At 37.6% G+C, this 14,166-nt stretch overlaps 2 protein-coding genes across 3 annotated transcripts in view; both read right to left on the bottom strand.

Moving 5' to 3' along the window:
• Nucleotides 1-473, bottom strand: part of VTA1 (vesicle trafficking 1) — a 70,501-nt gene extending 70,028 nt beyond the window's left edge. Inside the window, exon 1 of one of the 2 annotated variants that reach the window (XM_061428147.1) lies at nt 294-473. In XM_061428147.1, coding sequence (XP_061284131.1) covers nt 294-405 — 112 coding nt within the window. In that variant the 5' untranslated portion in view covers nt 406-473. The remainder of the gene's footprint in view (nt 1-293) is intronic. The other variant, XM_061428146.1, reaches the window with a different exon arrangement.
• Nucleotides 474-11,764: 11,291 nt separating this feature from the next.
• On the bottom strand, nt 11,765-13,693 carry GJE1 (gap junction protein epsilon 1). Its single transcript, XM_061428702.1, has 3 exons — nt 13,655-13,693; nt 12,813-12,995; nt 11,765-12,267 (listed from the first exon to the last, which is right to left on the bottom strand). Exons 1-3 carry the CDS (start codon nt 13,691-13,693, stop codon nt 11,872-11,874), a joined length of 618 nt encoding a protein of 205 aa, XP_061284686.1. The 3' UTR covers nt 11,765-11,871.
• Between the last annotated feature and the right edge of the window lie 473 nt (nt 13,694-14,166).

Raw genomic sequence — 14,166 nt, 5'->3', positions numbered from 1 at the left:
GTGTGTACACACAGGGAGAAAACTTTAGAACACTGTTTCAGAGTCCATGAGCCCATGTATTCCGTTTAAAAATATTTAGTTGGTGGACGCTAAAGTACTTTCGAGATTTTGCCTTTCTGAGGCCTGGAGCGGGCAGGGAACTTGGGGATCCCTAAGGAGGGCGGGACCCCGGGGACAGGTCAGAGGTCAAAGCTCAGGTCTAAAGCTAGGGAGGCGGGGACGGCCTTAAGAACCAGGGGGCGGGGGTGGGGAGCGGAGGCCAAGGAGGACCGCGGAGACTCGGAAGGACTCACAGTAATATGCCACCACAGGGTCTCGCTTGTCATGCTCCTGAGCCGTCCTCAGATGATGCTGTATGCTCTTAAACTGTGGGGGCAGCGGGGGCAGTGTAGCAAGAGCAGCCATCTCCTCTTCAGGAATCACCACTTCCTACTCGCCGGCCGCCGACACTTCCGCTTCCGCCTGGGAGGGTGCCCGCACGAACGCGCACGGCAAATCCCACCCATTTCCCCGTTGCTCAGCGACAGCGAGGCAACTACGGGTTGGCAGCAGGGACAACCTCAATTTGCCTGGCACGTAGCGGTTAGAGCCGAGAGGAGCTAAGCGCTTCGGCCATCCCGCTGCCTATGGAACCAGCGCTCTCTGCTGGCTGCTGGCAGGAGGGACCAGAGATTTTGTTTTACTTCTCTTTGTTTTGCCATCGACCCCCGCTTTTGTGGCTTAAGGACTGGTAGAAAGGGAAAAACAGGAATAAAATGATGTTTATTAATTGGGAGAAAAGGTAAAGAGATGAATTTGGCATCCTTCAGGAATTATCGTTTCCAGTTCCTCACATTATATTAATAGCGTCCAGAGAAGCCTCTCTGACTTTATTTTTTTTTTTTTTTTTTTATTCTTCCAATTTTATTTTATTTTTAAACTTTACATAATTGTATTAGTTTTGCCAAATATCAAAATGAATCCGCCACAGGTATACATGTGTTCCCCATCCCGAACCCTCCTCCCTCCTCCCTCCCCATACCATCCCTCTGGGCCGTCCCAGTGGACCAGCCCCAAGCATCCAGCATCATGCATCGAACCTGGACTGGCAACTCGTTTCCTACATGATATTTTACATGTTTCATTGCCATTCTCTCACATCTTCCCACCCTCTCCCTCTCCCACAGAGTCCATAACACTGTTCTATACATCAGTGTCTCTTTTGCTGTCTCGTACACCGGGTTATTGTTACCATCTTTCTAAATTCCATATATATGCGTTAGTATACTGTATTTATGTTTTTCCTTCTGGCTTACTTCACTCTGTATAATAGGCTCCAGTTTCATCCAGGATGTCTGGCTCTAGGTCAGTGATCACACCATCATGATTATCTGGGTCGTGAAGATCTTTTTTGTACAGTTCTTCTGTGTATTCTTGCCATCTCTTCTTAATATCTTCTGTTTCTGTTAGGTCCTTACTATTTCTGTCCTTTATTGAGCCCATCTGCATGAAATGTTCCCTTGGTATCTCTGATTTTCTTGAAGAGATCTCTAGTCTTTCCCATTTTATTGTTTTCCTCTATTTCTTTGCATTGATCGCTGAGGAAGGCTTTCTTATCTCTCCTTGCTATTCTTTGGAACTCTGCATTCAAATGGGACTATCTTTCCTTTCCTCCTTTGCTTTTCGCTTCTCTTCTTTTCATAGCTATTTGTAAGGCCTCCTCAGACAGCCATTTTGCTTTTTTGCATTTCTTTTTCTTGGGATGGTCTTGATTCTTGTCTCCTGTACAATGTCATGAACCTCTATCCATAGTTCATCAGGCAGTCTATCAGTTCTAGTCCCTTAAATCTATTTCTCACTTCCACTCTATAATCATAAGGGATTTGATTTAGGTCATACCTGAATGGTCTGGTGGTTTTCTCCACTGTCTTCAATTTCAGTCTGAATTTGGCAATAAGGAATTCATGATCCAAGCCACAGTCAGCTCCTGGTCTTATTTTTTCTGACTGTATAGAGGTTCTCCATCTTTGGCTGCAGTCTGATTTCAGTGTCGAGCATCTGGTGATGTCGATTGTATATACCATTGTAGGTAGTCATCAACTTTTCCTTCTGCCATCAGTGACATTAATCCTTTTTCTTTTTTCTCCTTGCACACTGTCAGGATGTGACACTTTATTTACTTCCTCCAGTAACCTTCATCTTCATTTTATCTCAGTTCCCAGTTTTGAGAGTTCATCTTAAAGCTGGTTTTCATTGAAATCACATCACTTGAAGAAACAAGATCTCAAACTCTGAAATTTCCCTCTGCCTACTATTTTCTAATCAACACTCCCCCCTATCCTCATCCAAACCTCAGCAGAACCTGCTCAATGTCCTTGTATTACCTCCAGTGCACATCTATCTTTTTTCCACTGCTATTTGCAGAGTACATCACCTTACTCAGGGGGCTGCCTGTTTTTCAAAGAACTGAGTTCTGTGTTCTCCCCAATTTGAGCAACATATTTATTACCTCTTAAGAATGTATGTACTATGTACTGAATATTTGTGTCTCCCCCAGATTCATGGGCTTCCCTGATAGCTCAATTGGTAAAGAATCTGCCTGCAATGCAGGAGACCCTGGTTCAATTCCTGGGTCAGGAAGATCCCCTGGAGAAGGGCTAGGCTACCCACTCCGGTGTTCTTGGGCTTCCCTGGTGGTTCAGCTGGTGAAGAATCCGCCTGCAATGCCAGAGACCTGGGTTCTATCTCTGGGTTGGGAAGATCCCCCGGAGAAGAGAAAGGCTACCCGCTCCAGTATTCTGGCCTAGAGAATGCCATGGACTATATAGTCCATGGGGTTGCAAATAGTCAGGCACAACTCAGTGATTTTCACTTTCACTTTTCAAATTCATATGTTTAAAGGTAATGCTTGAGGTGATATCAGGAGATGGGCCCTTGGCATATGATTAGCTCATGTGGGCAGAGCCCTCGTGAATGAGATTAATACCCTTATAATAGAGACCCTAGAGAACTGGCTTGCTCTTCCACTATTTGCAGATACAACAAGAAATCAGCAGTCCACAACCTGAAAGAAGGCTCCTTCCAGAACTTGATCTTGCTGGCACTTGACCATCCAACTTTCAGAACTGTAGGAAATAGATTTCTGTTGCTTATAAATTGCCCAGTCTGTGGTATTTTGTTAAAGCACCCAATCATGCAACGATAGTATGGTTTCTTTCTCCTCTATTTACACTATCCAGTCAGAAGTTGCTAGATTCATAGAGGAATTAATGAAGCAAAGCAGAATGGTCTCTCTGTCCTTATAAATTTGGAGGTACTCTTTTTCTATTACTTCTTGAATCTCATCTGTGATTTTCCTTAAAGTTCACTGTAGAAGTTCTTAAAAAGCTCATATCTAGGTGTCCTTCTTACCCCCACACCCCCAGACTTTCAGATATAATTGTTCTGGGTTGGAGCCTAAATATCAGTGTTTTGGGATTTTGCTCCACCTGCCAACACATGCTGTCTTCTTTCTAAGCACTGTACTCCCTTCACCAGAAGATAATTGATATTTTGGAGAACTTAGGTCCAGTACTCTTGCCTGGAAAATCCCACGGACAGAGGAGCCTGGTGGGCTGCAGTCCATGGGGTCACTGAGTCGGACACGACTGAGCGACTTCACTTTCACACATTGGAGAAGGAAATGGCAACCCACTCCGGTGTTCTTGCCTGGAGAATCCCAGGGACAGGGGAGCCTGGTGGGCTGCCGTCTATGGGGTCACACAGAGTCGGACACGACTGAAGTGACTTAGCAGCAGCAGTCAAAGCTGTAGTTTTTCCAGTAGTCATCTATGGATGTGAGAGTTGGACTATAAAGAAAGCTGAACGCTGAAGAATTGATGCTTTGGAACTGTGGTGTTGGAGAAGACTCTTGAGAGTCCCTTGGACTGCAAGGAGATCCAACCAGTCCATCCTAAAGGAGATCAGTCCTGAATATTCATTGGAAGGACTGATGTTGAAGCTGAAGCTCCAATACTTTGGCCACCTGGTGTGAAGAATGGACTCATTGAAAAAGTCTCTGATGCTGGGAAAGATTGAGGGCAGGAGGAGAAGGGAACGACAGAGGATGAGATGGTTGGATGGCATCACTGACTCGATGGACATGAGTTTGAGCAAGCTCTGGGAGTTGGTGATGGACAGGGAAGCCTGGCGTGCTGCAGTCCATGGGGTCACAAAGAGTCGGACACAACTGAGTGACTGAACTTAACTGAACTGAACAGACATTGTTAACATAACAGCACGTGGAAATTATTCTGTGAAATAAATACTAAAAACACGAGGTTGAATTTTGTGGTTGATGATTTTCTATTAAGAATTTACTGATATTTTACTATGAAGAAAGACCTAAACTCTTCTCCATCCAACTCTAATCAATTGCTGAAGGATCTGATATCCCCTTCCAGGTTGGGGTAGAATTTTGGCAAGTTAAAGAAGTGCAGAGATATGGGATAGGAGCAACCACAGGAAGAAGAAAAGGGAGAGAGACTGGACTTGTGGGTGTTTTGACGGAAAAAGTTAAATGCTTTGCACCATTCCCTGGACTCCAGTGTGGTCATCTCACAGCAAAACTTTCTGTTCTGATTGTGGCCACACATACTTTTATGGGAAATGACAGGGCTCAGCCAAAGTAATAAGGATGGTATATACTTATAGCTGTTTCTTTTGGGTACACTATGGTAGAAATTTGGCTTCCAATACATGAGACTCACATTCTTATTGTTTATCATCTCCTAAAATAGATTCCCCCCCTCCCCCTTACAGTTACTAGCAGAAGATTAAAAGAGAAGACCAATGAGTTGGCCAGTTCCATCTACACATCCATGGCTGAGACAAGGATAAAGGTTTAAAAAAAAAAGGCTATTTATGTTTTCAGCATGGATATCTGGTTGTCCTAGCACCATTAAGTTATATTGGAGAATTAAAAAATACATAACTATATATGTGTTAAACTATTTTTGATCTATTACTCCTGTAATCACTGTGCCTATCTGCATGCCAGCCCTACACTCTTTTGATTATTGTACCTTTGTAGGAAGTTGTGTTGTTGCCGTTTAGTTACTAAATCGTGTCTGACTCTTTGTGACTCCGGGAACTGTAACCCACCAGTCTCCCCTGTCCATGGAATACTCCAGGCAAGAATACTGGAGTGAGTTGCCATTTCCTCCTACAGGGGATTTTCCTGACCAAGGAACTGAACCCACATCTCCTGCAGTGGCAGGTGGGTTCTTCATCAGTGAGCCTCCAGTGAAGCCCCCATACCTGTGAGTTTGTTTCTATTTTTCATGCGCATTCATTCATATTGTATAGCAAGTCTTAAGAGCTCGTAATGTAAGTTGTCTACTTTTATTTTAGTTTTTCAAAATTATGTTGGCTATTCTAGGTCTTTTGTATTCCGTGTAAATGTTAAAAGCAGCTTCTTAATTTCTACAGAAGCTTGCTGGGATTTTAACTGAAATTGTGTTGGATCAACATATCAGTTTCGAGTGACTGAGTTTTAAAAGATTAAGGCTTCCAAACCAAAAACTCACTTATTTAAAACAGTTTTAATTTCTTTCAACATTTTTTAGTTTTCATTGTACAGCTTTAGCACATCTGTTGTAAAATTTCTCTCTTATCTGTTTCATGTTTATGAATGTTAAATGACATTTTAAAATTACAATTTCATTTTTATTACTCTACAGAAATTTTAACCTTGATAACTTAATTACAAATTCTAGTAACTTTCAGTATGTCCTTTAGAATTTTCTATTTCATGATTATGTCTGTGACCATATTTCTTCTTTTCTAATCTGTATATCTTCTATTTTTTGTCTTACTGCATTAATGAATAAGTATATATTTAAGTATGTATTTTTTGTTTTGTTTAGTCTTATTGGCTTCAGTTCAGTGCTAAACGGAAGTGGTAAAAGTACACAGCCTTATCTTTTTACCTGACTAAAGGGGAAATTATTTATTCTTCCACTATTATTAAGTGGGATATTTCCTGTAGGTATTTTTAGATGCTTTTTATCAAGCTTAGGTAATTCTCTTACAGTGAGAGATATGGGTTTTTGTTTATTTCATTATGTTAATAAATGTTTATGTAATCCAGTGCTTTTATCTGCATCTAAGATGACTAGGTGAGTTTTTTCCTTTATTCCATTAATCTAGTTGAATTGCATTAAGTGGTTTTCAAATGTTAAAGCAACCTTTCATTCCTGGGATAAATCCCATTTGAACATGATGTCTAATCTTTTATGTATATTGCTGGATTACATATGCTAGACTGTTTTTGCTAAGCATTTTTGATATCAAGGTTATACTGGCTTCATTTAATGACATGGCAAATAGTCCTTCCTAAAAGAGATTGTATTTTTTTTTCCCTTAAACATTTGATGGAATTCACCACTGAAGATATCTGGGCCTGATATTTTCTTTCTGAGATAGCTTTATCTGGGCCTGATATTTTATTTCTGAGAAAGCTCTTGATTTTTAAATTTAATTTCTTTAATATGTATAGAGATATTCATATTTTCTAGTTATTGTTGAGTCAGCTTTTAGTAATATGTGTCTTTCAAGGAATTTTTCCATTTCACATAAGCATCAAACTCATTGGTGCAACATTGTTCATGGCGTTTCCTTATAATCATTTAAATGTTCTGTTTTGATGTCCCTTTTGCTTTTTTTTTCATTTATGATAGGAGTAATTTTCATTTTCTCTTTTATTCTGAAGGAATATCTTTCTCTAATTTATCTCAGTTTGGCTAACTAGAAATTGATCAATTTTCTAGTCTCTTCAAAGACCATCTTTTCATTTCATTGATTTTTCTATTATCTTTCAGTCTTCTATTTCAATGTTTTGTGCTCTTATTTTTATTTACCTACTATTTAATTAGTATTTAAACAGTTTTTTAAAATAATTTCTTGAGGTGTAATCTAAAATCATTTTAGAACTTTCTTTTTTCCTAACATAATATTTAGAGCTTTTTATATACTGCCAATAACTGTTTTAATTACTTTCTACAAATTTTGATAAATTATGTTTAAAATTTTCCATGTAATTTTTTCTTTGATCAATGGGTTCATAAAAATGTATTGCTCATTTCTAAAATATTTGAGCATATTTCAGATATCTTATTTATATTTATTTCTAGTTCAATTCCATTGTGATTTCAATCCTTGAGACTCTATCATGACTCAGAAAATGTACTCTCTTGAAGAATGGTACCCATGCACTTGAAAAAATAGATATACTCTGCGCTTTGTTTGGCAGAGTGCTCTCTAAATATGAATTAGTTCCAGTTATTCATTGGTGTGTCCTATTTCCTTCCTGATATTCTACTTTGTCAGTTGATTACTGGTGTTGAAATATTTAATTATAATTGAATTTGTTTCTCTTTTCAGCTCTAGCAGGCTTTGCTTCTTATATTTTGGCACTTTCTAATTGGTGGCATACACATTTATAACTGTTATGCTTCCTAATGAAATTATACTTTAATCATTATGAAATGTCTATTTTATCCTTGTCACTATTCCTTATCCTGAAATCTGCTTGCGTTTTCTCATTTATTAATGCAGCTAATTCAGCTTTCTGATCCTTACTGTTTGCATGATATATCTTTTTCTACTTTTTATTATCTATTTAATATTCATTAAAATATTTTAAAAATATTAAATCTTTAAATATTTAAAGTGAGCTTCTTGTTAATAATTTGATCTGTTCATATTTTTTAAAATGTAGTCAGCAATCCCTGTTTTGCTTTGGAATGCTTAGACTTTTATATTTATTGTAACTTGATATTTTTAGGTCTAATTCTACTACCTTGTTATTGTTTTCAGTTTGTCCCTTCTGTTTTTGTTCCTTTTTGTCTTTTTGGCCATCTTTTGGATTCACTGAATGTTTTGATTTCCTTTTTTGGCTTAGTAGCCAAAATTTTGTTGTTTTTATTTTCCTAGTTGTCTTGTATTTTATAGTATACATCTTTAAATTATCACAGTGTATTTCAGGTGACAATGTATAACTCCATATATATCATAAAACCTTACAAGGATATACTTTCACACATGATTTGATATGCTACATTTTTCTAATTGTTATTTTCAAGACGAATTTTGGATCTATCTAAACTCCGGGAGTTGGTGATGGACAGGGAGGCCTGGCGTGCTGCGATTCATGGGGTCGCAAAGAGTCGGACACGACTGAGCGACTGAACTGAACTGAACTGATCGTATATTGTTCACTTTATAATTTGTTACTTTCTGTCTTTATCCTTATTAAATTGTTATTGTTTTCCTTAGTTTTATTTTGAAGTTCTTATATTTGCTGCTTGAATTACATTTATTGTTTCTTTTTTAAATGTGAAGTGTATTTTCTGCTGTCAATTTGCCAGGCACTACAATTTTGGCAACATCTTATAGGATTTAATATGTAGTATCCTGACCATTTTTCATTTATAAACAGACTGAAAAACTTCAATTTAAATTATCTTATTTGACCCAAGAACTTTTTATGCAATAACTTTAAATATATCTTTAAATATATTTTCAAGTGGCTAGTTAGTTGTTTAGCTTTGACATTCTTATTCATTTTTGATACATTTGCAGTTTAGTTAGAAAAATCAGTTTTTATATTTTATATAATTAAATATCTGATATTTATATGTTATAAATGCTATATTTTTTGTAACATTTATTATCCAGGTATATATAGCTGTGTGCTAACAATCCTGATATACTTACTAAGAAAATGAAATCATAGAATAATATAGATCATTAAGGAATTAAAAAGACTTTCCAAACAAACTCACACAGAATCTGCATCTTTACGCATATGTACTATTCACTTAAATGAAGCAGAGGTGACCAGAGTTCCTCTGCTGCTGCTGCTGCTAAGTCGCTTCAGTTGTGTTGGACTCTGTGCAACCCCATAGACGGCAGCCCACCAGGCTCCTCCGTCCCTGGGATTCTCCAGGCAAGAACACTGGAGTGGGTTGCCATTTCCTTCTTCAATGCATGAAAGTGAAAAGTGAAAGCGAAGTCACTCAGTCATGCCTGACTTTGTGCAACCCCATGGACTGCAGCCTACCAGGCTCCTCCGTCCACAGGGTTTTCCAGGCAAGAGTACTGGAGTGGGGTGCCATTGCCTTCTCTAGTGGCTTAGAAATGCTATCTTTCCTCCTTGTCAGTTGGGGAGAGAGAGTCCAGGGCTGAGGAGGCTAGATTGACAGGACAGAGTGCCTCAGGGGGAGAAGCTGCAAAGCATGGGAGCCCAGAGATCTGTAAAGGGTCTTTGACTGAGGCCTGATCAATGTAACATCTTTGCAGGAAAAGAACTACCTTAAAGGATTAAAAGGAACAATATCCAAGAATCACACAGAAGTGAGAATAGTTACTTTTCCCAACAGCTAGGGTAGAAATTCTCTTTAAAAGAGGCATTACTTTGAAAATGTCCTAGGATGAGTCAGAATAAGAATAAATCAAAGTGTTCATCTTTGAATGGGCAATGATATTTAAGGGAATTCTATTTTTTTTAAAATGATCTTCCCTTAGAAAATTTGTAAGAAGCCATCAAGAAGAATGTCTTTTTACCCCTCTCCCTTCTTTCCTTGGGCACAGCAAAGACCTGCTTCATGTAGCTACAGTAATTTCTGTGGCAACTGTGAGTGCAATGGGCCAGATGTTTGTGTTCCCCCCAAAATTCATATTTTGGAAATCCTAACCTCCAGTGTGATGATTTTAGCAGGTGAGACCTTTGTCAAGTAAGTAGGTCTTGGGAATGGAACCCTCATGAATGGGGTTAGTGTGCTTGTAAAAGGAACCCTAGGGAGCCCTCTGTCTTTCCGCAATGTGAGGCTGTGATGACAAGACTATAATGCAGAGGAAGATTCTCATCAGAACCTGAACATGCCTGCACCCTGATCTGAGACTTCCATCTTCCAGAACTATGAGAAATAAATTTCCTTTGTTTATAACCTATCCAGCTGAGATATTCTGTAATAGTAGTCCAATTGGACTAAGACAGTGAGTCAACCAGCCTGAGAAGGGAATTTAAGAATTTGAGAACAGTGGAAAAATAATATTTTCAAAGCATCAAAGGGGTATCTCATAGGGTACTCAGAAAGGTTTTGGCTTAGTAATGGGGCAAAATTGAGCCTTTGGTGAGGGTTAACCTGCCCCCATCTCACAGAGCTTAAAAGGAAGCACCAAGGATCAAGTCATTTCACTGTGCACTAGAATAGAATTTAAGAATTATTTATGTAAGAACTTCTCTGTAGCTCAAATGGTAAAGAATCTGCCTGTAATGCAAGAGATCAGGGTTCAATCCCTAGGTCAGGAAGATCCTTTGGAGAAGGGAATGGCAAGCCATTCCAGTATTCTTGCCTGGAGAATCCCATGGACAGAGGAGCCTGTTAGGCTACAGTCTGTGGGGTTTCAAAGAATTGGACATGACTGAGCAACTAAAGCACCAATTATTTATGTGTGTGTCTGTGTGTGTGTGTGTGTGTGCGCGTGTTAGTCAGTCAGTTGTATCTGGCTCTTGGTGAGCCCATGGACTGTAGCCCACCAGGCTCCTCTACCCACGGGGTTTTCTAGGCAAGAATACTGGAGTAGATTGTCATTTCCTTCTCCAGGGAATCTTCGGATCTTTCGTCTCCTGCATTAGCAGATGGATTCTTGGTCTTATAAAGGTGCTAAGTCTTGTTTATCTTTGTATTTGAACTTTTAATGTGGTACATGTTTAATAATAGATACTAAGCAGCTATTCGTTGAATTTCTCTTGAGCTATCATGTGGAGAAAGCCTCAATGATTTAAAAATCCTTAAATGTAAAAATTCATGATATCAACTACGGGTTGAATAATGCTTAAGAAAAAAATTGAAAACCTCAGTTTTTTACTGAATATACTTATTTCCTTAATAAACTGCTAGTATAAGGCAGTCATACATAAAGTTTTTAAATGATATTATATGGACATGATTATTGGTAAAACAGGCAGTTAAAACGAAATGCACTGAATTAATATGAACATACCTTAGAAATCATTTCATAGTGATTTAGCAAGTCTAACAATATAAATATAATTTTCTATCTCATTAATCTTGTATATAGAAACTACAGTTATAGAATATCTATGAGCACAGAGGGATTTTTTTTCATCTAACAAGAAGCGAAGAGACCATGCATATTATTTCCCATAGCATTTTTTATTTATTTAGTGGCCATATTACCATATACTTTAATATTAAAAATTTCAAGAAAACAGTATGAGTATAATATTAAAAATGTAAATGCTCCATTTCTTCAAGTTAGTGATCAAATTATAAAATGACTCTTTTAATAATTAACTGACAACTGTTGTACTTCAGTAAGTTATATTTTACATGAGTGCAACAATAATTACATCCTCAAAATGTATGCTGCTTACTTAAGTGGAGAGGGAAATGACTTTCTAGTTAAGAAAGCTGAATCCTGGTCTGGTTATGTGACTTTGGATACATACATTAACTTCCATGAGCCTAATTTTCCACCGGTGTAAAGGAGCTGATAAAAGTTTCTCTGGCCAAAATACTGTGATTGATTAAGTTGTTGTGTATGAAAGGGCTCTGTAAAAGTACTATTTAAAAAATGAGTTATCATTAGTTCCATGTATATTTCTTAATGTGTGAAAAAAATTAAAATGGAACGAAAGGTTTGTTCAAGAATCCCTGCCTTAGAACTTAGTCTTATATTTTATACTAGACATAAATTTCAGACACAGTGAGGTCAGTTTAAAAAACAGATGTTTATGTTTGGAGTTGAGGTGCTCACTGATAAAAGTAAGTAAAAACGGTTGGTAACTAATAGTGGCATGACATCAGTTAATCATCCTTTCGGTCACTGACTAATTAGAAAGCATAATCTTCTAAATATGATCTCAAAAATCTCAGCCACACATAATACTATTGTAATGGCAGTAAATGTATACATTGCAATGAGGAAAATGGTCTTCTCAAAGTGTTCTGGAACCATGCATTTTATGATAGTCATTTTTTTCCCGAGAGACACAGCATCACACAGGTAGAGAGGTTTTACTTGGAAACCAAAAAGGTGAATCTGAAGCCAAAATGCTACCACTTCTAGGCTAATTCTTAACAAAACAGAGAGGATGTAGATCACAGTGTAGATGGGTTTTTGAAGAATGCATTCTTGATTGATGCTTTTACATGCAGCATATAGATGAAAAATAGCTCCAGGAACCAGGACAATCACTAGTTGTAATGCCCAGAACACCTAAAGTGTGTCAGAAATATCTTAGTAAAATCCATCAGCATGTCATGAAAATATACACTATCAAAATGTACTGACCCTCAAAAGAGGCTAACTTAAAAATTCTAAGTTTTGTAAGTCTTATGAGGAATAAAAATAATATAATGAAAGTAGCAATGCCAGACATATCTCATTTAATTTTCAAGATGTTTAAAGTTTAAAACTTTAGATGTCTTAATAATTGTGAAAAAGTAGTTGTATTTTACTATCATCACTTATCAATTACTAACAATGATGATATACTTTATTTTAGTAGCTACCCTATCTGCATTTTCTAATTACAAGCCTGGAGTATAATTCTAACATCAGTAGATAATAGAATGCTGGACTTGGAAGAAACTCTTGATCTACTTAAATTAATTTACCTGAAATATATGATTAATTTTTAAAAACATTATTCCAGAAGTAATACTCATTAGCATAGTCTACATATTATTTTACATTTTAAAAGGAAACAGTTTTATCTGGTGTAGAGTAAGGTTTGTATTTGTACACACAGGAAAACTTACTTGTGGAGTGATTGGTCTGAACTGATTATAACAGAAGAGGTTTATTTCTCTCTTGTCCGGATCACAACTGAAGTGCAGAGCCTCGTTCCCGTAGACTGCAAAGCCTAAGACCCCGAGGAAGAACATTCGAACCGATCCAAAGAAAAGGGTGTGAAATTGGCCAATCACGGTAGGAGGCTTCATCTGTTACAGTTTTAGGAGAAAAAAGAATCTTTTGAAAACAAAAATTAAAGGAGGGCATTTTAAAGGATGTTTTCATCATCACATTTTTAAAAAATTTAAGATTTATGAAATTTTGAAGAAAGAACCTTAAGGATCATCGAGTCCAGTTTAAATCATGTGTTATGAGATTTCTTAATGCTTTTCACTCTGAAAATATGAAGTGCAACAGTCAAATGGGACCTTGTTGCTAATGAAATAAATAATTTTGGAAATTTGTAGAAAGCTTTGAATTCAATCAATATCCCTTTTGCAATACAATCAAGATAATCTTAGTATATCTAGTACCTATTAAAATAGTTGGGTAACAAATCCAACATTAGGCTCATTAGTATATGCACTTTCTTAACCAAAGTGTTTATTTGGTTGTCATTACATCTTCTTTCCTACTTCTTCAACTATCAGATTGACAGAGCAACCTGCTTTAAAGCACCAACAGCTAGAAGTACTTCCTGAATTATTCTAGTTACAGTTATTTAGATTCAGAATATTTTGAAGTAAATGGTTGATATTTGTATGACTCTCCATGCACGTAGAGAACCCTATTCATCAGCACTCATGCGAATCAGGTTAAAATACACAGAGAGGACTCATACAATCGTCGCTGTTTGTATAATACTCACACATCCTTCATAGAAGTTTTTGATGTAATTTAGAGACATGTCTCAGGAGATGTTATCCTGGCATCTCTGAGGGTTATTCCTTGACCCACATTGCCAGTTTGCTTCTGCCAGAACCAAACTCTTATTTTCTGTCATGACTTTTACAACAGAAAGCACTTATCGCTGCACATTTCTCTCCCCTCCTCCTTTTCTTTTTTTTTTTCATAGATCTCTGGGGCCCCAGTCAACTTTCCTCTCTCCCTCCCAAAACAAAACAAAACAAAAACAAAGAGCCTGGGGCATGTAGTCAACCTAATAATCCCCTGACCTACACTGTCAGCACAGCCAGCCGGTCACCCAGGCATGCCAGCAAAGCAGGAGGCCAGCCCAGTAAGGGCTCTGACACTCACTGCCTCTCAGTTACCTAAGAATTGCCTGTGTGTAAATCAGTGGATTCCAGCCTAGAGCTTTCTCTGAAATATTGAGTGATCTCTTTTTGGGGGGTGGGGGGCTTCCTGTTAGGTGAGTCTGAA

This window comes from Bos javanicus, chromosome 9, assembly GCF_032452875.1.
Source record: "Bos javanicus breed banteng chromosome 9, ARS-OSU_banteng_1.0, whole genome shotgun sequence".
Classification (NCBI taxonomy): Eukaryota; Metazoa; Chordata; class Mammalia; order Artiodactyla; family Bovidae; genus Bos; species Bos javanicus.
This window is presented reverse-complemented; position numbering and strand designations above follow the sequence as displayed.

Coding starts and splice junctions, on each gene's coding strand:
- GJE1 (XM_061428702.1), bottom strand. CDS start 13,693: ATGTCTCTAAATTACATCAAAAACTTCTATGAAGGATGT. Junction 12,996..13,654: donor AAAACTTCTATGAAGGATGT/GTGAGTATTATA, acceptor AAACTGTAACAG/ATGAAGCCTCCTACCGTGAT. Junction 12,268..12,812: donor TCAGACCAATCACTCCACAA/GTAAGTTTTCCT, acceptor GACACACTTTAG/GTGTTCTGGGCATTACAACT.